Raw genomic sequence first — 22,108 nt, 5'->3', positions numbered from 1 at the left:
CTTTCTTTCAGTATTATTCTATGTGTATTTATTTTCTTGAGAGGTAAACATGAATCTTATGTTCATTTAGGCATGAATCAGGAGATCTCACTGGAAGAACTAAGCTAACAATGTGTTTTCTATGACCTAGTGCCTAACTGTTTTTTAGATAACTTAAGGGAAATTCAAATGTAACTTTGATTATATATATCTTTTGGACAAATATGTTGATTTAGAAGATAACTTTAGTGTAAGAGGTGGTTTATCTGCATAGGTGTGTATATACAAGCTTTCTAGCTACACACACAAACATACAGACACACACATAGACATCTGCACACACACACACACACACACACACACACACACACACACACACACACACACATTTTTGTGACTCAGGCCTGGAATTGAATGTTGAGTTTATAATCCCAGTTCTAGGTAGAAAATGCATTTCAAGTTTTAAATGCTGAATTGGAAACAGATTTTTGAAGTGTTGTCCACAAGTAAATGACTTGACAATTAAATTCTTTGTAGATGGCAGCATACAAGTGTATTCCAGACGCAGACCCTTTAGATGGACAATTTATATGCTTTTTTCAAGCTCAGTTGACAAGGTAACTTTTTTCTTGGCATATAAACATGTTCTTCTCTTTCTTTTTAGTAATCTACCTTCAAGGGATTGGGGATTTGAACCGTTGGGAGCATAAAGCAGCATGGCACATCTGCTGAAGACGGTGGTGACTGGCTGTTCATGTCCTTTCCTTAGCAACTTGGGGTCCTGTAAGGTTCTCCCTGGGAAGAAAGAGTTTTTACGAACGTTTCGTACTCACCAGGCATTGTGGTGTAAATCCCCGGTAAAATCAGGTAAAACTTATCTTCACCATGTGCTTCAGGTCTTTGATACATGCAAGGAAAATACATTAAGTTTTATGGGCTGGGGCTTGTGAGTGGTCATTTTAAACAGAAAACAGCAACATCAACAGCAACAAAAACCCAAAGGAGTGTTTTGTTGTAGGTGGTTATTAATCTCTTTCCTAGTTGATCTGGTGGTGGTGGCACCAAGCAGCAGCAGCAGCGGTGTGTTCCTCACTGCCCGCCCCGATGTTCTGGGTTCTCAAATGAAAGACACACAAGCAACTTTATATTTAGTATGTCTTAAACAGCTCAGTGGCTGGGCCACTCCCAAACCTCCACATGGCTAAACTCCTTCCCGCCCATATTTCCAAATTATTATTTAGTAAAATCTATATTCTACTGTTGTTGTCCTAGACTCAATAGGGGAGGGTGTGTGCTTTTCCCTGGCTCTTACATGGTTGGTATGCTCTCTCTCCTGCAGCTATCAGGCCTGGACCTTACTCCTTTCCTGGCATGGCAGTTCTAAATCCTTCTTTCTCTCTCCATCCACTTACCTGCGAAGCCTAAAGTCCTGTCTGTGTCTCTCTGCCCAGCCATTGGCCACCAGTAACATTACTTACCAATTAAAACCAGGAACCTTCAGTGTCTTATATGTGGATTCTCATGCAATTTTGGGAACCCAATTAACATAATGCAAGCATTAGACCAAATCCACAACAATGTTTTTTTTTCCTATTTTCCACTTATAGAAATGCCAGACTTCCATTACTAACAGATTATAAAAAATAATGGGAAAGAGAAAGATTAACTGGTTGTATTGTATTTGGGAACCGTCATAGTAACCATTTCATCTCACAGCCCTTCCTTTGCTCCTAGATAGTTATTTGGAGAAATGGACCAGATAGAGTTCAGGACCTAGGAAGGAAGTGTGTTAACTGATTTACAGTAATGCCCCTTGCTTTAAAAAACAACCTCATTTGTAGTTCAGATTAGAGATGTTAATCTTTCCACATTCTGTTAGCAGCTACTGTTCAGCTTGGTTTTGTATCTATCTATCTATCTATCTATCTATCTATCTATCTATCTATCTATCTATCTATCTACCTACCTACCTACCTACCTACCTACCTACCTATCTTTCTTTCTATCTATCTATCTATCTATCTATCTATCTATCTATCTATCTATCTATCTATCTACCTATCTACCTACCTACCGACCTACTTACCTATTTATCTATCTATCTGGCTCTGTGTATGTGCACATGTGGGCAAGTGTCCTCTAAGATCAGAAGATGGGCGTTGGGTCCCCTGGAACCGGAGTTCCAGGCTGGAACTCATGTGGTTGCTGGAAACCAAATGTGAATCCTTTGGAAGAGTAGCCACCACTCTTAACCACTGAGCTATCTCTCCAGATCCACCCTTACCACGTTTATCCCTTTGGTTCAAACGATCATCTGCCACTCAAGTGGCATGTTAGTTTCCTAAACCGTCTCTGTGCTTTCAGCCTCTGCCCTCCTAGGGAATACCCCTTTTTAAAACTGCAAGAGCACTCCAGTTCTTTTTTCAAAATCACTGCTGTCTTCTCTGTCATACTGGCTAAGAGGAGAGGTTCCCACTGGCCTATCAAGCCTTCTGTAAAAGGAATCTCAACTTGGTTCTATTGTAGGTATGGGCCAGGAGGAGGAGAGACTCCAGAGGTCACCTTCTAAGCTGAGTCACCTCTGTGTTACTATTCTTCCCGAAGACCATCTTAGTACATTGTCTGCTATTCACTGGCCAGACCTTAAGCATGTGGACGTTTGTCAGGAAGACTTAGACATTTAGTTTTCATTCCAGATGGCAATATGCCCGACTAAGAATGGTGATTAGCACCTAACATGAAAGGGTGGCATGAATGTGTCTTTTCCCTCTTAGGGCTTGAAAGTCACCAAGGAGCTGTTACCTTGAATAGATTTCGTAGCCTTGTTCCATGTTCTCAGGTGACAAATCTCTATTGGCAGTGTACTTTTCCCTTATCGCTTCCAAGTTTATCTTCAGAAACTTGCTTTTGATCTGCTCCGGAAAGCCTCATTACCTAGTGATAAAATTGATAAGATAGAGGCAAATGACTGTTGAGGACCGGAGGATTGTACTTGTGAATAGATCTATGGACATCAAAGACCTCAGCAGCAATATGTGTAAGTCTTCCTTGTTTAACTTTTGATTTTTATTTTCTCAAATGTCTAGAAAAATCTTTAACAGATAAGGATTCTTTTTTTTATAATAAAATATTAATTTAATTAACATATTGAAAAACATAAAAAGTAATTTCAGTCAGTATTCCTATTTTTCCAGTTGCTGCTGCTGGTGGTTCTGCTGCTTCTCCTCTTCCTCCTCTTCCTCCTCTTCTTCTTTTTGAGAAAGCATTTCTCTCAATAATTCTGGCTGTTGTGGAACTTCCTATGTAGACCAGGCTGGCCTTGAACTTTCAGATACCCATTTTCCTCCACCTTCCTAGTGCTTGGATTAAAGGTGTGATTGCCACCATACCCAGCTTCTTACTCTATTTTTATAGTTGGTTTGTTCAAAGAATGGTCTAGAGTTCCTACACTACTCCATTTGCTTGCTATCTCTCATCTCTCTTATGATATTTGTCTTTGGGTTTCCATTGGTGTGAAGAGGCACCATGACTCTTATAAAAGGGGCTGGCTTATAGTTTCAGAGCTTTAGTCCATTATCATCATGGTGAGAAGCATGGCAGCATGCAGGCAGGCATGCTGCCGGAGGGGAGCTGAGAGTTCTACATCTTGGTCTGCAGGTAGCAGCAGGAGACTGTGTGCCACACTGGGCATAGCTTGAGTGTAGGAGATGACAGAGTTGAGTCAAAAGTATTTAGGAGGGTCAGTAGTGACCCCACAGTCACACAATTCCTCCAACAAGACCACACCTACCCACCATGGCCATATTTCCTAGTAGTGCCATTCTCTATGGGCCAAACATTCTTCTTCTTTTTTTTTTTTTTTTTGAGCATATACAAGCTATTACATTTATTATTTTATGTGAGTACACTGTCACTCTCTTCAGACACACCAGAAGAGGGCATCAGATCCTATTACAGATGGTTGTGATCCACCATGTGGTTGCTGGGAATTGAACTCAGTGCTCTTAACTGCTGAGCCATCTCTCCAGCCCCTGGGCCAAGCATTCAAACATGGGAGTCTTTTCAGTCATTCAAACACACTTTTATTCTAACCACTTCAGATATATGAGACTTTTTAAAAAAATTATTCTTTCATTACTGGAATCAGACCTAGGGCTTCAGACATGCAGGCTAGGTATTTATCTCTTAGTTACTTACATTTTCTGCCGCTCTTTTCTATTTTCTCCCATGTTGAAAAATACAGTTGTTGCTGAGTAGAATTTTCAGTGTTCTAAATTTGACTGAGTGAGTTCCTATGATGGTTCTACTGAGTCAGTTTCTTGCCCCCCCCCCCTTTCTTTTTTTGTTGGTAACATTTAGCTTAAGGCAAGGACACCCTACTGGTAGTGTTGTATATTACTGTATTGCATATTATGCATATTATTGGAAGACCACTTGGACAGTATAGGTGTTGTTGTCCTTGTGGTCTCTCTGATATGAATGAAGTTCCCATCAGCTTTTCCCACTCAAATTCTTTCTGCCATTTGATTGATGCCCATTAATTAAGTTCATGATTTTATTAGGGCTCTCAAAATGGTGAAACTCCATCATTCATTCATTCTTCATCAGCTATAATTTTTCTATAAAGAAAACAAATTTTCTCTGTTGGTCACTTGCCCTGAGATGGACGTGGGAGGTGAGACAAATGGTCTTTCCCATTACTTACTAGTTTTGCTAATAATCACTGGGTTTCCTTATGTGTTAATTTCCTATTGCTGATGTAATAAATGATCCTAAGTCTACTGGCTTTTTACCCACTGGAAGTCAAAGTCCGAGGGAGTTGTCACTGGGCCTCCATCCAAGTGCTGGCAGTTCTGCGTTTGTCCTGGGAACCCGTAGGGGAGAACTGTTTTTTTAAACCTTTCAGCTGCTGGAGAGCTTCTCCGCCTGGCAGGTCGTGGCCCCTTTCCATCTCGACAGTATCAGTGTACCATCCTCGCGTTGCTTCTTGCCTAGGACTCTTTGGCCTTCTCCTCCACGTATAAGGACTCTGTGATTACCTGCAGCTCTCTAGATAACCTGGGACATTCTTCCTACTGTAGGCCCAGTGATCACCAACCCTTAAGTCTCTCTGCCATTGTAGCTCCCCTGTGCCATGCACGATGGATTCAAAGGTAGTAGGGATTAGGACATGGATGTTCTTGAGAAGTTGTTATTTTGCCCATCATGCTGCATGTTCTAAGTTGAGCCATGCTCTTTAAAATACTTAGTGCTTTTTCTGATAATCAACATGAACTCATGGGTTATAATATCTTTGGAAGTATACCACTTCATTATTCTTTTTAAAATGTTCATTTTATTTTATGGCTGTTTTTACCTATGTGGATATCTGTGTACTCATGTATTCTGGGTGCTCATGGGTCCCAGAAGAGAACCTCCTGGAGCTGGAGTTATAGACAGTTGTGATCTACCATGTAGGTGCTGGGAATCGAACCCAGGTCTTCTGGGAGACCAGTGCATCCTTCCAGCTCCCATTCATTCTATTTTGGTACTCAAATTACCATATACTTGGCTAGTGGAAACCATTTCAAGTTCACTCATAATTTTTTTTTTTTTTTGGAGACAGGGTCTTGCTGTGGAGCACTGGTTGGCCTGGAACTTGCTATGTTGACCAGGTTGCCCTAGAACGTATACAGATCCACTTATCTCTGCTTCCTGAGAACTAGGATTAAAGGTGTGCACCATCACTACTGGCCCTCCTAAATATTTTTGACTCAACTCTGTCATCTTTAGTAGCTGCCTTGGCTTTCCAAATGCAGGGCTTTAATTTGAGGTTTTCAGATGAGTGGCAAACTCCAGAGAAGTGCATATGTGGCTTCATTTTACATTTGGATCTAATATTTGCCAAACTCCTATTTTTTCTCTCTCTTTAGGGAGAAAATAAACATTTGTCTGCCTCTGATATAGTGTAAATTATTAGTGTATAAATGATAGGGGAATGTAAGACTATGTTCAAGTACCAATATTTTCAAGTTGCCTTAATCTGTCTAAAATCTCAATAAGTTACTCTATATTTATAATTTATTCTTTTTTTATTATATATTCAGTGGCAAGAATGGAATTTTAAAACTATATAGTGAACCTTATGTAGAAACATACTGTTTAAAAATATGTTAATAGCTGGGAGTGGTGGCACGTGCCTTTAATCCCAACATTCCAGAGGCAGAGGCAGGTGTGTCTTGTGAGTTCGAGGGTTAGCCTGGTCTACAAAGCAAGTTCCAGGACAGCTAAGGTGACACAAAGAATCCCTGTCCCCACCCCTACTCCCTGCAAAAAACAAAAGCAACAACAACAATAAAAAAACAAGACCAAAAAGGAAATAGTGTTAATGGTTTCATATTGATTAAAGCATCCAACAAAACTGGTGTCCTGTAGGTAGAGCTAGCCTGAACTCTGCATGAAGATGTTTGGGTCACATGCTTTCTTTTGGGTTGTAAGGAACAGAATAGCAATTGGATTATATATAGTTGTATGAAGGTGTACTGTATGGATTCTTGGGGCCCAGGATCCCCTTCATTATCTTGGAGAAGTGGAATGCATCCTGGGTTTCCTAGTTATGGCTGGTCTTTCTTTAACTAGCTACTATCACGGTGCCTGTCAGTGCTACTCTGACTTCTCCTCACTGATTAGCACATGGCTGTGCTTACAGAGCACTTCCATACCAGCTACTCTCTTAGCCTTTGTGTGGCTTCTTCATTCAAACCTCCTAGGAGAGACTAGGACGGGGTAGGTGTTTTAGTTACTTTTCTGTTGCTGTGATAAAACATGGTGACCAAAAGCAACTTGGGGAGGGAAAGATTTATTTCAGCTTATGACTTTCTGGTCACACTCCAACACTGAAAGAAGGCAGGGTTGGAACTCAAGGGAAGAGCTGGAGGCAGGAACTGAAGTAGAGGTCATGGAGAAACACTGCTTATTGGCTGCTCTTCATGGCTTGCTCAGCCTTCTTTATCATTCTGTGCTGGACGATCTGCCCCTAGTGAGCTGAGCCTACCACATCACTCACTAATCAAGAAAAATGCCCTACAGACTTGTCTATTGTCAAATCTTATGGACACATTTTGTTAATTGCGAATCCCTCTTCCTAAATGTTCTAGCTTGTATCATGTTGACATTAAACTAGCCAATGTAGGAGGTTAATACCTGGCCAACATGGACTGTTCTGGATCCACAATTCCTGTGTAAGTCATGTCATTGGCAGTGGCTTCTGGCTTCTCTCATGCCTGGCCTGTCAGATGACTTTCTTTGACCTGGTTGCTGGCCTCTCAGCTGCTGGCCAAGTCTCAGGATTCAGCCTTGGAAATCTATAAGAAATTTCCTCTGGCCAAATTGACAGGAAAGGGACTTCAGCTATGGCGGGCATCAAAGTCTCTATGGTAGAGCTATTCTGCAGTCATTTAATGCAGTCATTTATTCCTGTCTTTCCTGAAGGCCAGGACAGGAAGACTGTAACCCCAGACGGTGAAGGAGAGGAGTTAGTATGCTGTGTGATTTCTCAACCCAGGTATTTGTCTCCTAAGACTAGACTAAGCTTATCATGTGCCTTAAAGAGAGACATTCAATTAAATAAAACATTTAGTGCATCCAGGACAGTTTGTACAAAAATTCATCACTTTTCAAACAAGGTAAATGGATTGCAATTCTGAATTGTTATTTTCAGTAGCAGCTTGCACATGGTACACTTAGACAGACTGCCCGTTTCCCTTTTCTGAAGTCTGCTCTGAAACATGCATTTTAGCTTTGTCTAAACTTTGGTTTTGTTTGCTTTTAGGAATTCCATATAAGCAGTTGACAGTTGGGGTCCCCAAGGAGATTTTCCAAAATGAGAAGCGAGTTGCATTGTCTCCGGCCGGTGTCCAGGCCCTGGTCAAGCAGGGCTTTAATGTTGTCGTGGAAACAGGTGCAGGCGAAGCTTCCAAGTTCCCAGATGATCTCTACAGAGCAGCAGGGGCCCAGATCCAAGGGACGAAGGAAGTTCTGGCTTCTGATCTGGTGGTCAAAGTAATACTCTCTTCTCTCTTTCATTCATAGTATCATGTCTTTTGTTGAGACGGGGTCTCACTGTATAGCCCTGGCTGGCTTGGAACCCACAGACATCCACCTGCTTTCGCTTCTCTGCTGGGATCACACCCAGCTTTTCCAATTTTCTTAGTGCTCTTCTTTTTGTTTTTAATTGAGACATCATAATTGTTCATATTCATGCAGTGATATATATATGTACACATATATACATATATATGTACATACACATATATACACATATACATATATATCATATATATTGTATAATGTATATACAATGTACAATGATCAAATCAGAGCAGTTTGCATAACCATCATCTTTTTTTGTTTGCTTGTTTGTTTTTTTGAGACAGGGTTTCTCTGTATAGCCCTGGCTGTCCTGGAACTCACTCTGTAGACCAGGCTGGCCTCGAATTCAGAAATCCACCTGCCTCTGCCTCCCAAATACTAGGATTAAAGGTGTGTGCCACCACTGTCCAGCTTGTAACCATCATCTTAAACATTACCTATCCAGCTTTTCCTATTTGAAAGTCATACACTCTTTTCTCAATGAAAAGGAAGGGAAATGGAGATCTTCATTTTTATATTAGCTGGGTAGATTTTTTACTTTATATTTTTTAGTTATAAAGGTCCTTAGCATATAAATTTCTGCTGTATGGTATCTCAAGACCTTTTAAAGTCACATGGCCTATAGGACACTCAGCCCAATGCTCCCTTCTCCAGAATGGTCATGCTGTTTCTAGAATGCTGTTACTATGTTGGGTAAATGACTGTCTTTAGTTATTAGACACTGCACACAGTATCCTGGGCTGAGTTCAGTAATGTCTTTCCATCCTAGTTGCATATAGTCATCAGCAGGAAACCTGTATATAAATGGGCCATGTAGTCAATTCAAAGAGCCTTCTACCCGGCTAGTATAAAAATGAAGATCTTTATTTCCCTTCCATTCATAACATATTTGCCTTGGGGCCAAGACTGTTGAATCAAGACTGTTCCTGTTCTGAAGAACAGTTTAAGGAAACCTGTTCACTTGATTTGACATCTTGGGTGCCAAGGTCTTAGCTGAGCCTTTGATGAGGGCCAGTAGAATCAACTCAGAGCAGTCCTCAAGTTTTTCTTAATTTCTGAGGTAGATTTTTGGGCGTGTGTTGCTGGTTTCACATATGCCAGGTAAGTCCTCCATCACTGAACCACACGTCCTGCTTGAAGAGTTACAAGTTCCCAGCCTAGATTCACACACGTCAGCAGCTCAGGGATAATGGACAAAGATGCTTTGGTAAATGAGGAAAGAATGCCATGATCGGAAATGATGGAAACAGTGTTCTCGTTTGTATTTAAAATGTAAATCCTGCAGGCTGCGTTTCCTATGCTCGTGTCACACAAAACAAATATAGCAAACTTCTTATCAGAACAATGGGTTGAAGCTAGAGTAAGAGATGCTAGTTTAGATTGTGTTCCTTTACAGGTCTGGAACTTAAAGTGACATAAATCTATACCGTGTATCTATTCCTAATGTCTCACTACCCCATATATTCATGTTTGCCAAAATTAGTAAGGATTGAGTCTTTTGTTTGTTTGTTTTTTTGGGGACAATGCTTCACTATGTAGCCCTTGCTGACTTCTAACTGGATTTGCGGACTCTGCTGCCTTCCCAGTCACAGAGATCTGCTGGCCTTTGTCTCTCTGGTGCTGGGATTAAATACATGTGCGTGCTAGTACTTCCTGTTCTCAGATTGAGCCTTCAAACTTTTTTTTTTCTTTTTTCCCTAGTATCTCGTAGTTTTAGCAGAGATTTAACAGTAAGTTTGGGGAGACCAGGTTCACTGTAAACTCTTTGTAGTATCTCAGTGCCCTGTAGCTGTCACAGCTGACCCAGTGTTGTGCACTTCCTGACTGTGTGCTCTTTTCTCAGAACAGGTCACAGGTCACCAGCCACAGCGTAGATATCGTACATCTTCATGGGCTTTGCCTTGCTTGAGTTCATTTTTTCAGAAGTACTATCTAAACAATATTGCTGTCCGTGCCTTATATAAATTGTCCCGTTTGCTTAAAAAACACAGTGAAGGTATTGTTAGTTTTAATCTGTGTTTGGCTTTCATTTCAGGTGAGAGCTCCCATGGTGAACCCGTCCTTAGGCGCTCACGAAGCTGACTTTTTAAAGCCATCAGGAACTCTAATTAGCTTCATCTACCCAGCCCAAAATCCAGACTTGCTCAATAAACTTTCCGAAAGAAAAACTACAGTTTTGGCGATGGACCAGGTTCCAAGGGTGACAATAGCTCAGGGCTATGATGCTCTCAGTTCCATGGCCAACATTGCTGGGTAGGTATATTCTTTCCCATTTTGGTTGACCTAAATCACAGGAGGTAGCGTGGACCTTCATAGAGTTTACCCTCACCGTAATTTTTGGGGACTGGACTTTTTACACTTAAATTAGTTCTTGTGATTCATTTCATTTCTTTTTCTCAGTAGTCTCAGTAATATATGTTACATGTCCTATCTTTATGGCTAGAAGCAAAATTTACACCTACCAAAAGAAGTAGCTGTCTGAGGGTCTGCATGAAGAGGTGGTATTTTTATGTAGTGTGTATATACATCAGATTGAAATGGTTGTTTTTATAGGTCACAAATAGTTGGATACTGGCAAGTTCATGTGTTTTAATGTAATAAAAGTTGAGAACCCCTGACAATTTGGGGTCAGAAGTATTTGAGATTTCTGACTTTTTCAAATTTCGGAATATTCATATAATGAGGTGTTTCAGATGTGAGATCCAAGTGTACACATGGAATTTATTTATGTTTCATATATACTTTATACACATAGCCTGAAGGTAGTTTTGTAAGTATTTTTTGGTAATTTTCTTTATGAAATGGTGCATTTCAGAAGGTTTTTTTCTTTCCTTCTTTGGGATGTTTTAAATACAGTGTTGGTATTTTGTGCTTAATCTGTGACCCATTACATGTTTCCTGTGAGGTTAGAGATGGGACTCTCTGCTTGTAATAATGTCAGTGCCCCATGTGTGCCTCAATTTTGACTTTGGATTTTTATATTAGGAGTGCTTAGCATTCTGTATTATAATTAATTAATTAATTAAAAAAATAGTCTAGCTGTGTAGTCCGGGCTGGCCTAGAACTTGCTACGTAGTTCAGGGTAGCCTCAGACTTCAAAGTTGTGATCCTGTGGTCTCCAGCCAGTGAGGGCTGAGGTTATAGGCACATACAGCTATGTTCAGATTGCTCATAGGGCTTAGAGTTTCCTTGAGTAAGTTAATAAAGTATTTAATGAATTAAGATGATTTCCATATTAGAGGGGAGTTTTCTCTCACATCATAGTCTGTCACTTTTACTAGAGCCTGTCTACTTCTGAGGTCCAGTGGCAGTGGATCCCACTTGCCTGTCAGCATTGCTATCTTCCCTGTCTCTTTTAGAGTTCATTTTTTATTTAATAAAATACAGTATATTTTTTAAAAGATTTATTTATTATTATAAATGAATACACAGAAGAGGGTATCAGATTTCATTACAGGTGGTTGCTGGGATTTGAACTCACAGCCTTTGGAAGAGCAGTCAGTGCTCTTACCCGCTGAGCCATCTCACCAGCCCCCAAAATACAGAATATTTTAAAAAATTCATTGAGACTTTCATTCACAGATACAATGTATTTCCATTCATATTTACTCCCCACTCCTCTCCCTAATTTCTTCCCGATTCACTGCCCAGCCCCTGACCCCTGAGTCCATTTTGTGCTGACCATAGATAGGTGCAGGGCCATCTACTGGAGCATGGTTGACTTACCAGGGACCACATCAAAGAAAAAAACCTGACCTTTCCTCCTTCAGAACCACCTTCCTGTTCTACAGCGAGGGGTGGGGGACCCCCTTCATCCCCCATGCCGAGGTGTTGACTGGCTTGGTCATGCATTCGCAGGTGGCCTCTGCTGCTGTGAGTTCATGAACGGCGTGGTCTGGTCTTCCTCAGGAGACCTTGTTTTGCTGTGGTCCTCCGTGAGATCTGGAGGGAGGAGGTGTGTGGAGGTGCCCTTGTCTGGGGCTGACAGACGCTTCCTCTTTGCACTTTGACCAATTCAGTTTTTGCAATAACTGCTGTCCCCTAGACCAAGAAGAGTCTCTGATGTGGTCTAAGAGCTGCACACAGACGTGGGCAGAATGACATGAATTTTGAGGGCACTTTGGTCTTCTGTTCACTTAGCACATTAAAAGCAGTAGCTTCACCCCTGGGGCTTATGAGCTCTTCACCCATGGGGTCCTGGCCAGATTTAAAGTACCCAGGTATGAGTTGCTTTCTTTGGAGCAGGCCTTAACTCTACTTAGGAAACAGTTACCATTATCAGTGTAGCATTTGTACTACTATCATGTCCTTAACCCTGAGACTGAGCTTATTTTCCCCCCAACTCATATGGCTTCTAGGAGGAGCATTATCCCCATGTGTAGAGTAACTTCAATTAAACTAATATATATATAGCAATGAGAGTAGTAGGTTTCCATATGGCTTTCTCAAAGATCTTAACAATTAAAAACATTGTTGGAAGCATGGCCATTCTTGGTTTAAACTATACCACAGTTCCACAGTAAAACAACGTGGTGTTGGCACAGAAATAGACATGTTGATCAATAAGGTAGAATCAAGAAGCCATAATCCATATACCTACAGTCAAGTGGTTTTTCATGAAGATGAGAAAAATCCGCACTGGAGAAATTATAGCATCTTTAATAAATGCTGCTGGGAAAAACTGGGCATCTATCTACCTGGTAGAAGAAACTTCATCCTTCCCTCTTACCCAGAACTCAAATCAGTTTCAAGTGGACCAACGGCCTCAGTGTTAGATCCGAACCTCTAAGGCCTCTCAGAGAGAGACCAGGGTCTGGGCTCAGTAAGGACTTTCTGAATGGGACCACAGTCACTCAGGAAACAAGGCCAGGAGTCAACAAGTGGGACTTCATGAGATGAAAAAGCTCTGTGCTGCAAAGGAAACTGTTAATCAGAGGCCGAGACAGCCTGCAGAATGGGAAAGATGCCAGATGTCTTGCGTGGAAGGTCACGCAGAAAGGCATTCTAAGCTCTTCCCTGCTTGCAGGAAGGTGACTGCAATCAGGCTGCTTGCAAGGGACTGGAATGACCACTGAGTACCTGAGAGGGTGGGAGCAATACGGAGATAGGGTGATGCTTACGAAATCAGCTTCCCAAGGAAATGAACCAAATTAAAATTTAAGCTACTGTGATCGACATACTAACAAAAGTATTTAAAGGGAAAGAGTGCATGGGGAAAAATCCCCAATATAAATAAACCCTTCTCACAGAGTCTTGCACGAACTGGAAGACTCTTAGGTTTTTATTTATTTATTTATTTATTCATTTTTATTTATTTATTTATTTTGGTGTTTCGAGACAGGGTTTCTCTGTACAGCCCTGGCTGTCCTGGATCTCACTCTAGACCAGGCTGGCCTCGAACTCAGAGATCCACCTGCCTCTGCCTCCCAAGTGCTGGGATTAAAGGTGTGCGCCATCATTGCCCGGCTAGGTTTTTATTTTTATTTATTTGTTTATTTTTGGTGTTTTTTTAAGACAGGGTTTCTCTGTATAGCCCTGGCTGTCCTGGAACTCACTCTGTAGACCAGGTTGGCCTCGAACTCAGAGATCCACCTGCCTCTGCCTCCCAAGTGCTGGGATTAAAGGCGTGCACCACCCCCGCCTGACTAGGTTTTTATTTTTTAAGTCTATCATCCGTGTGTGTGCATGAGTGAGTGGGCAAGCCTATCTGGTGGTCAGAGGAGAGCTCTCAGAAGTAGGCTTTGTCTTGCTGGGGAGGGTCTCTTGTTTGTACTGAGCTTTGTGGCCTAGGCTACCATCCTCTTCCAGGTGACTCTCCTATCTCCAGCTCCCAGCTTCACACCACACCCCATCACTGCCAAGGCAGTGCTCGGACTACAACTTTGTGTCTTCATTCAGCTTTGTAAACGTGGGTTCCTGGGATCAAACTGTCTGGCAGGCTTGCGCAGCACGCCCTTTTACCCACTGAGCCCTCTCACTAGCCCAGGTTTCCTGTTTTAAGATGTAACATTTAAAATATGCCGAGTATCAAAACGTGCCACAGAATTTACTTTGTGTTTTAGCTGTTCATTCCGTTCGTATGGGTTGCCATTATATTAAAGTTAAAACAAGTTCACACAACTGGGAGGGAGGGGGCTGTCAAAATAACTCAATCAATAAAGCGCTCAGTGTACAAGCCTGGGGACCCAGGTTTGATCCCCAACACCCACATAAAAAGCTAGATGAGCTGGCACAAGTTTGTAACCCTGTCTTCAAAAGATAAAACAGAAGGTTTAAGGCTCTGGAGGAACACCACCTGAGCTTGGCTTCTGATTGCTACAGGTTCTGTCCTCTGACATATGTACTACCACACGAACACATACACCAGCACACGCACAAGTAATAAGTAAACAGAAACACACTTAGTTATCCTTAGTATAAGGTAGCAAATGATTTACTAAAAACGTTGTGATATAAAGTCTGTCCAGGGGGCCAAAAGAAATTGTTGCTGTGTTTAGTTTAAGAGTGACTGCTACGCAAGGTGGGGCTTAACATGTACCATGCAGAATTCTGTGAATGCTATTGATTCTGTCATGTAAGATGTATGTAGGTAGCAGAATGTCAAAATCAGCTCTGGAGCAGTGTTTTTAGCTGCAGAATCATTTTGAGCAAACAGAATGTTTAGAGACAATATAAATAGTCCCCATTAGTGCCACTGACCGCAGATTGCACTCAGATGGAGCAGAGAGGAGTGGAGCATTTATAAACACCTACTTTCTATCTTGAAAATAGTTTTTTTTTTTTTTTTTCTGCTCCACTATGGCTTACAGACTTACAGTAATAGCAGTGATGGTAGTGTGTTCTTATATTCATTTTTTATTAAGTATTACAACTATGAGGGAGAGGTTTTGCTGCAAGCCAGCGCATGAGTCTTAGTATTAAAAAGTTGTGTTTAACCAAATAAAGGTAGTATGGGAATTAGATTTAGTGTAGCGTGCCCCTACACATCCTATTAAAGAAAAGATTCGGCTCACTCTTAGTTTTCATTGGATAACTTGTTTGTGTATTTAAATCATATTTATTGAGCCTTTGTCATGGGACAAGAACCACACTGAATATTTCACCCGTGTTAACTTCTTTCTCTCAGTGGCTTTCAGAGCTTGACATGCTCCTTGGCTCTTATTTTACAGATGAGGAGAGCCAGGGTTAACTTTGCTCAGATCTGATCATTTGGTCTGTCTGAGGAACCCAAGTTTTCACCCACTACAGATCAAGGGTAGTGATTTTTTTTTTCCCCTCTGAGACCGGACTATTATTATATACAAGTGTCACAGCTAATCTAGATAGACCTCCCCTAGGATAATGCAAATACTCCATAGCTACCAAAGAAAAATTTGAACAACACGGTTTAAAAAAGAGACACAGGGAGGTTTGAAGATAGGGAGGGAGCCCTGACCTCTGAAGAAAGGCACTGATGATAGCATTTGGTGTCTTTACTTTTGAAACTCTCTTGGCTAGTCTGCAGTATTTGTCAGGAAGTGGCTGGGTAGCTCTTTGGGTGAGAGTCTTGCTCCACTAGGATACTGCCCAGGGCAGGATTCTCACTCTGCTGCTGACAAGCTGAGTGCCTGCGGGCAAGTGGTCCTTTCAACTTCGTGCCTGTGGTTATAAAACAAAAGTAGTAGTTGTTCCCATTCAGAGGCTGATTGTAAAGGTCAGAGGGGTAAGTATATAAACAGTGCTCAGAAATAATCTTGTCGTAGAGTACCATACAAGCATTAGCCTTCTGCAGTTATGTAACTGACAGGGGATAGAAATGTATGGCCTTCCACCTTTTATTTTATGGAGTTGTCTGTTTATTTTTTCAGTTATAAGGCTGTTGTTTTAGCAGCGAACCATTTTGGAAGATTTTTCACTGGGCAGATCACAGCTGCTGGAAAAGTGCCCCCTGCGAAGGTATGTATAACTTCCAGTGTTTCTCATACACACACACACACACACACACACACACACACACACACACACACACACACGCAGATTTATTTATTTATTTATTTATTTATTTATTTATTTATTTATTATGTATATAAGTGTTCTACTACATGTATGCCTGCATGCCAGAAGAGGGCACCAGATCTCATTATAGATTAGCACATGGTTGGTTGCTAGGAAGTGAACACAGGACCTCTGGAAGAGCAGTTAGCGCCCTTAACCTCTGAGCCACCTCTCCAGCCCCACTTCCAATGTTTCTTAATGAGACAAATTGAAGGTGGCATAAAATATGGTTATTTTGAAATATCTTGCTGTGTGTTAGCCTCCCTGATGTTATTGTTGTACTTAGAAATTTAAAGTGAAGCTTTAGAGCTGAACATTGAATATTGCTTAAAAAAAAAAAAAGAAATTTAGGCTTTGTTTGTTTGTTTGTTTTAAAAGTTCTAGTCTTTTTTCTTTTGTCTTTTCAGTTTCTTATTTGAATTCTTAAATGGAGTTTGTCTAGATTGGTCTGTGGGTCAATTTACTGTTATTTTTTAAAGAACTTCAAGATATTATTCAAAGTGCATGTTTCCCGGTTACTACAGTATCATAGTTTGTAGAAAACACTTCTTTGATTTCTTCCCTCTTGTCAGCTGAGGGTGTGGAGGGGCATCAAGAGGACAGGAAATAATAGGAGGTGTTACAATCAAGGCACAGTGCAAGGGATCTGCCTCCTGAGTCCCGACTGGTAATAGAGAAAGAGAGGGGTTAATAAGAAGCAGTGAGTGGGAGGCTACAGCATCAGAGGTTACCTCGTGACCCTTCTTTTACCCAACTCAGTTAATTGGTATACAAGCTACTCGTCTAGATTGGGCAGATCTATCACTACACTACTCTATTCTCATCTATTAGATCCCATATGACTTGCAATTTCTCCAAGCCATGTGCTTCAGCTCCATCTTCCTTCCACCTCATCCTCCTCTGTAGTCCTTCTCTCCAGTCTCCTCTCTTCTCTTCTTCCCCAAACTTTTCAGCTCCACCTTCCCTCCTGCTGTCCAATCATCAGCTTTAGCCTTTATTTGAAAAGTTAAGGTGGGGCGAGCAAGCGAAGGTTCACAAGGCACCTATTTATGTGATTCACTCCTTGTCTGCAGTGCTTTCCAGGAGAGGAGAATTAGCATCAAAATACAAGACCAGGGCTACCCACAACACCTTTCAGTGGAGACTCCACTGATATAAGCCTCTAGTCAAGGCCTAGGATGTATATACAGAGTCATCCATCTGCCTGCTTTCTGTTCTTAAATACTTGTTTTACAAACTCAGAATGGTTCTACCAGTAAATCTATGAGAGAAACAAAAACCCAAAACCAAAATCAAACCAAGCAGTCTTAGTGAAACAGACCAACAGAAAGAAAGTCAAGTCCTTCAAACAAAAGCCAGGATGTCTAGCAAGAACGTGTATGTGAACATCATAGATATATGGTACACAAGACACTAAACTTCCTGTATCTGGAATATAAAAATCTATCTTATAGCATAAGACCACCAGGAAATGTCTGGTGTTCAAACTGGCCAGAAATTTGATGCTGTTCTTAAACTGGCTAAATGCTATGATATGCAAGCCAACAATTTAGTCTTGATTAGGATCTTTTTAGAAAGGTGTGGAAGTTGAGAGGAAACTTGTAATATGCGGTTAAAAAGTGAAACAAAGCCCAAGAGGTTTAACAGGAAAGTCATTGAGTTATTAAAAGGTGAGAAGAGTACAGTGTACTCATAAACATAAAATAAATAAATAAATAAATAAATAAATAAATTTTTTTAAAAAAAGTAATAAATTCAGCTTAAGTAATTAGTTTGATGTAGGAAATCGTTTTACAAAATAGAAGAATTAAATATAGTTGGGGCTTATGTGTAATATTTTAAATTCATTTTTAAACATTGTTTTTTTTTTTTTTTAAACTTGTCTAAAATGAACTAAAAATCACTTTAGTGCTCAGTTGTAGCAGTGAGTGACAAGCCTGGACCAGATAAGCACCGTCCTTACTGCATAAAAGTTACATGTCATGATGAAGATGGGAAACCCAGATGAGGATATGATGTAAATGTAGTTATAACAAAATGATCAAGAGGATAGGATGATGGCTGCTGAGAATGTGCTAGTCTCCTAAGCTAGGGGATAGGAAGGCTTCCCTGGCATCTGAGCAGAGACAGGAAGGGAGGAAAAAGAAACTCAGGATTTAAGATGCTAGCTCAAGGGAGCAGAGATACGCGGTCCTGAAATGGGAAAGAGTTTAGTGTGTTCTAGGAAAAGAAGGCTTTTGGCTTTGAAGTGTGTCTTCGTTAGGGTTTCATTGCTGTGAAGAGACACCATGACCAAGGCAACTCTGACGAAGGAAACATTTCATTGGGACTGGCTTACAGTTTCAGAGGTTCAGTCCATTATCATCGTGGCAGGAAGCATGGCACCATGCAGGCAGACATGGTGCTGGAGAAGCTGAGAGTTCTACATCCTGATCTGAAGGCCTCTAGGACAAGATTACCTCCTTCAGGTTGCCAAGAGGAGGCTCTCTTCCTAACTCAGTGAAACTTGAGCACAGGATCTTAAAGCCCACCCCTACAGTGATGCCAACTCCAACAAGGCCATACCCACTCTAAAAATGCTATGCCTCCTGATAGTGCCACTCCCTGGGTCAATTATATTCAAACCACTGCCTTGTGTGATGATGAGCAAGGTGGAGGGTGAGCCATGAGGATGTGGAGAACAATGATCTGACTGGCTGACGCAGGGCCATTCCTACAGGTTAAGTTGTTACAGCTCAGAGCAGGACAGATACTCCACCCAGTGCTTGGCTTTTTACATGGGGCTGGGGATCTGACCTCAGGGGATCTGACCTCAGGTCCTTGTGTTTGTCCAGCAAGCGTTTTACTCATTGAGCCGTCTCACTAGCCTAGCTATTCATTATTTTGCTGCACATTAGATCTCCTAACTGTAATCACACAATCATGTAATCTTTTCATTCCTTTCCCTTTTGTTTTTGAGATACTGTTTGGCTCCATGGCTCAGGATGGCCTTCAGCTCCTTCTCCTTGCTTTAGAATATTAGAGTGTTTCGTGCATCGGTGTTATTTCTTGATAGGATAATTAGCCTAGTCCTGTAAGTTTCCTGTACTTGTTGTTGTTATTATTTTCTTTTTAGAGTTCTTAGGACTTTGTGGTGCTTTTGAGTTCAGACTCTGATGTTTGTTTGCTGAGGTCCCTTCCTGACCCAATTTCTGTGGCCTCTCTCCCGCTCCAAACAAAACACCATCATCAACATCTTTTGCCATGGTTTGCACTCCTAGGGGTCCTGCGAGCACACAGTTCTGATAGTATAGACTTCTTAGAAAAGCAGAAGGAGTGTGGGCCTGATGGGTGGGTGAGAATTTACAAGCGTCCCTGTTCCTGTGGGTGACATTTGTTCCTAGAGGAACAAGGGGTTGCCTTCAATCTAGTCATTTATGAGATGCATCACACATCTTGTTTTCCCAGGAAGGCCGTCTCAAGGCTAGTAGCAACAGTGTTTTCAGTGTTTCTCTGTAGGCTAGGGAGGCTGGAATTTCTGTGGGATTCTTGGCTTTTCTTGGCTCGGATCCTTCTGTGGTTAAGATTTACAGAAATTTGCATCAAATTTCAGATATGGATCATTCAAGATGGTCCTCAGGAAAGTGTTTCCTTGCCAGATCTTCAGAAGCATTTGAGCACAAAATGTCAGTTATTGTGGGTGTCCTGTCAAAGTTGTGCCCACCTTGGACACTGTTTTCTGTGTTTTATGAACCCAGGGAAGCCTTGGCTTCTGAGAGGGAGAGGCAGTTGGAATAACATCCTGGTGTTTTGGTGGTAGTTTCTGTACAGTGAGAACGAACCGGTTAATCTTTAACATGCATGGCACTGATGGTGCTTTCATGGCCTCTGCTCTGAGATGCTGCTGACTGCCAGGGCATTTATTTCTAGGGAAAGCTGTCCGCTGCAGGATCAATTTTAAAAACATTGGGGATTCAGCTGAAGGATAGACCCTACCCTTTGCTGCGTTCTGTGGCTCATCTGCACCACAGGTTGAGTGTTAACTAGGTATCAGGCACCAGGAATTGTTACCTGGTTCTTTTGCTACTACCTGGTTACAAGCTTTAAAACATTCTTTGTTCTCCCTCCCCCAAACCCCCCAGATCCTGATAGTTGGTGGTGGCGTTGCTGGGCTCGCTTCCGCAGGGGCAGCAAAGTCGATGGGCGCAGTTGTCCGAGGATTTGATACAAGGTGAGCATTTAACTAGTGATTGATATTTAACTAAAAACATTTATTTCAAACGGGGCCTATTACATTAGAGATTATAATGGTTCACTGAAGCTTTTCTCTTTGCTCTTTACAATTAGAAATTTTTTTTTTTTTTTGGTTTTTCGAGACAGGGTTTCTCCGTGTAGCTCTGGCTGTCCTGGAACTCGCTCTGTAGACCAGGCTGGCCTCGAACTCAGAAATCCACCTGCCTCTGCCTCCCAAGTGCTGGGATTAAAGGCGTGCGCCACCACTGCCCGGCAGAAAAAATTTTTTTTTCTGCTTTAAAGTTGGTTCAATAAAAATTTTATTATTTACTGAAAAAAAAAACCCAGAAATACTTAAAGTAATTGATAATTAACAGGCCATGGTTCTTCCTATACATTGGCAATGGGACCAGAGTTATCTCTGTAAGCTTGAAGCTTTACTGTGTCCTTTTAATCTTTCGAATGCTTTCTCGAATGCTTCCGGGTATGAGCAAAGCTTCCAAGTGCATTCGGAGGAGACTTTGTCTAGCACTGAGTGGATGGAGAGAGATAACACTGACGTCACAGTCTCCAAATACTTTTTTTATTTGGTGAGACTGAGGATTGTATGTATCAGGCGAGGGCTCTGTCACTGATCTACAGGCCCACCTTTGAAATCACTTGTTATCTCAAAATAGCCACAAAGGAACTATAATTGTAGTATTTTTTTTCTTTTCTTTTTTTTTATTGATTTAAGTTTTATTGCATTATGATGAGAAAAGTTACATGATTTCAATTTATCTGAACTTGTTAACATTTCAAAACATATTTTAGGTAAATAGAATTAAATCACATTCTTGTTTCCCTTTTGTACCCTAACTCCTCCCAGAGACCTACAATACCTTTTTTGTCATATTCTTTAAAATTTATAAAATAACAATAAAAATGAGTATTATAAAAGTTGTTTGATATGAAACAACAATCAATTTAACAATCTTATGTAGATGCTTGTCTACAGCAATATTGAAAATATATGTTTTTCTCAATATAAATTTTAAATAACTCCAAACATATTAACGGTATATTTTAAAATAATACTTCACTACTAGTATTTTTTTTAAATGAACATAAATATATAAAATCTTTTTGTTTGTTTGTTTTGTATTTAGTAGAGTTTAAAATCTTGGCTCTTACTGTGGTACAAGCCCAAAATAAGAACAATTTTTAGACATTGGTTTTCATTGTAATAAGGCTGTATTTCAAAGAATAATGGTTCTGCTTGGAGGGTGGCACAGAAATTAGGTGAAGGTAAGAATTTGGTTCATTAGCTGTGATAATTTGGAAAAGCATTCATCTCAGAGAAAGAGTAACTTATAAAGTCCTCTTCTTCAAACTTGATATAATAGTTACAAACGTCAAACAAAGCATTCAGTCTCTTTGTTGTTCTCTTACAAGCCACCTCCCAAGTTAATTGTCTATGTTTCTTTTGGCTGTATAAATACTTTTGAAATATGTAAGCTATTCTGAAAACCATAGTATAGTATAAAAACCTGAAATAAACAATACTAATAGACTGAGATAGGAGAAGCATGATTTCAAGACCATTGTGTGGTACACAGCAAGACACTGTCAGTGACAAACAAGCAGGAAATGTAAATGGATTGTACAATATTGGACCTATTTCTCCAATTACTAAATTGGAGAGCCCACTGGATGACAGTAAACACATTTCTAATTCCTCATATTTTTGGATTTCAATCGATTAGGATATGTT

At 40.8% G+C, this 22,108-nt stretch overlaps 1 protein-coding gene and 1 long non-coding RNA gene across 6 annotated transcripts in view; one reads left to right on the top strand and one right to left on the bottom strand.

Annotated features, from left to right (window-relative positions):
• Positions 1 to 22,108, top strand: part of Nnt (nicotinamide nucleotide transhydrogenase) — a 105,857-nt gene that overhangs the window by 3,935 nt on the left and 79,814 nt on the right. For 4 of the 5 annotated variants that reach the window (XM_031360716.1, XM_031360715.1, XM_031360714.1 and 1 more), the window contains 5 exons: positions 644 to 846; positions 7,790 to 8,019; positions 10,145 to 10,362; positions 15,957 to 16,044; positions 20,265 to 20,353. In XM_031360716.1, the coding sequence (XP_031216576.1) occupies positions 696 to 846; positions 7,790 to 8,019; positions 10,145 to 10,362; positions 15,957 to 16,044; positions 20,265 to 20,353 (776 nt within the window). In that variant the 5' untranslated portion in view covers positions 644 to 695. Of the gene's footprint in view, positions 1 to 643; positions 847 to 7,449; positions 7,523 to 7,789; positions 8,020 to 10,144; positions 10,363 to 15,956; positions 16,045 to 20,264; positions 20,354 to 22,108 lie in introns of those variants that run through there. The other variant, XM_031360718.1, reaches the window with a different exon arrangement.
• LOC116083922 lies at positions 463 to 4,659 on the bottom strand. Its single transcript, XR_004115942.1, has 3 exons — positions 4,177 to 4,659; positions 2,782 to 2,913; positions 463 to 877 (listed from the first exon to the last, which is right to left on the bottom strand). It is a non-coding gene; the product is annotated as an uncharacterized LOC116083922 (long non-coding RNA).

Source organism: Mastomys coucha, unplaced genomic scaffold, assembly GCF_008632895.1.
Source record: "Mastomys coucha isolate ucsf_1 unplaced genomic scaffold, UCSF_Mcou_1 pScaffold8, whole genome shotgun sequence".
Taxonomy (NCBI): Eukaryota; Metazoa; Chordata; class Mammalia; order Rodentia; family Muridae; genus Mastomys; species Mastomys coucha.
The sequence above is the reverse complement of the archived record's forward strand: the minus strand, read 5'-3'. Positions and strand labels throughout refer to the sequence as shown.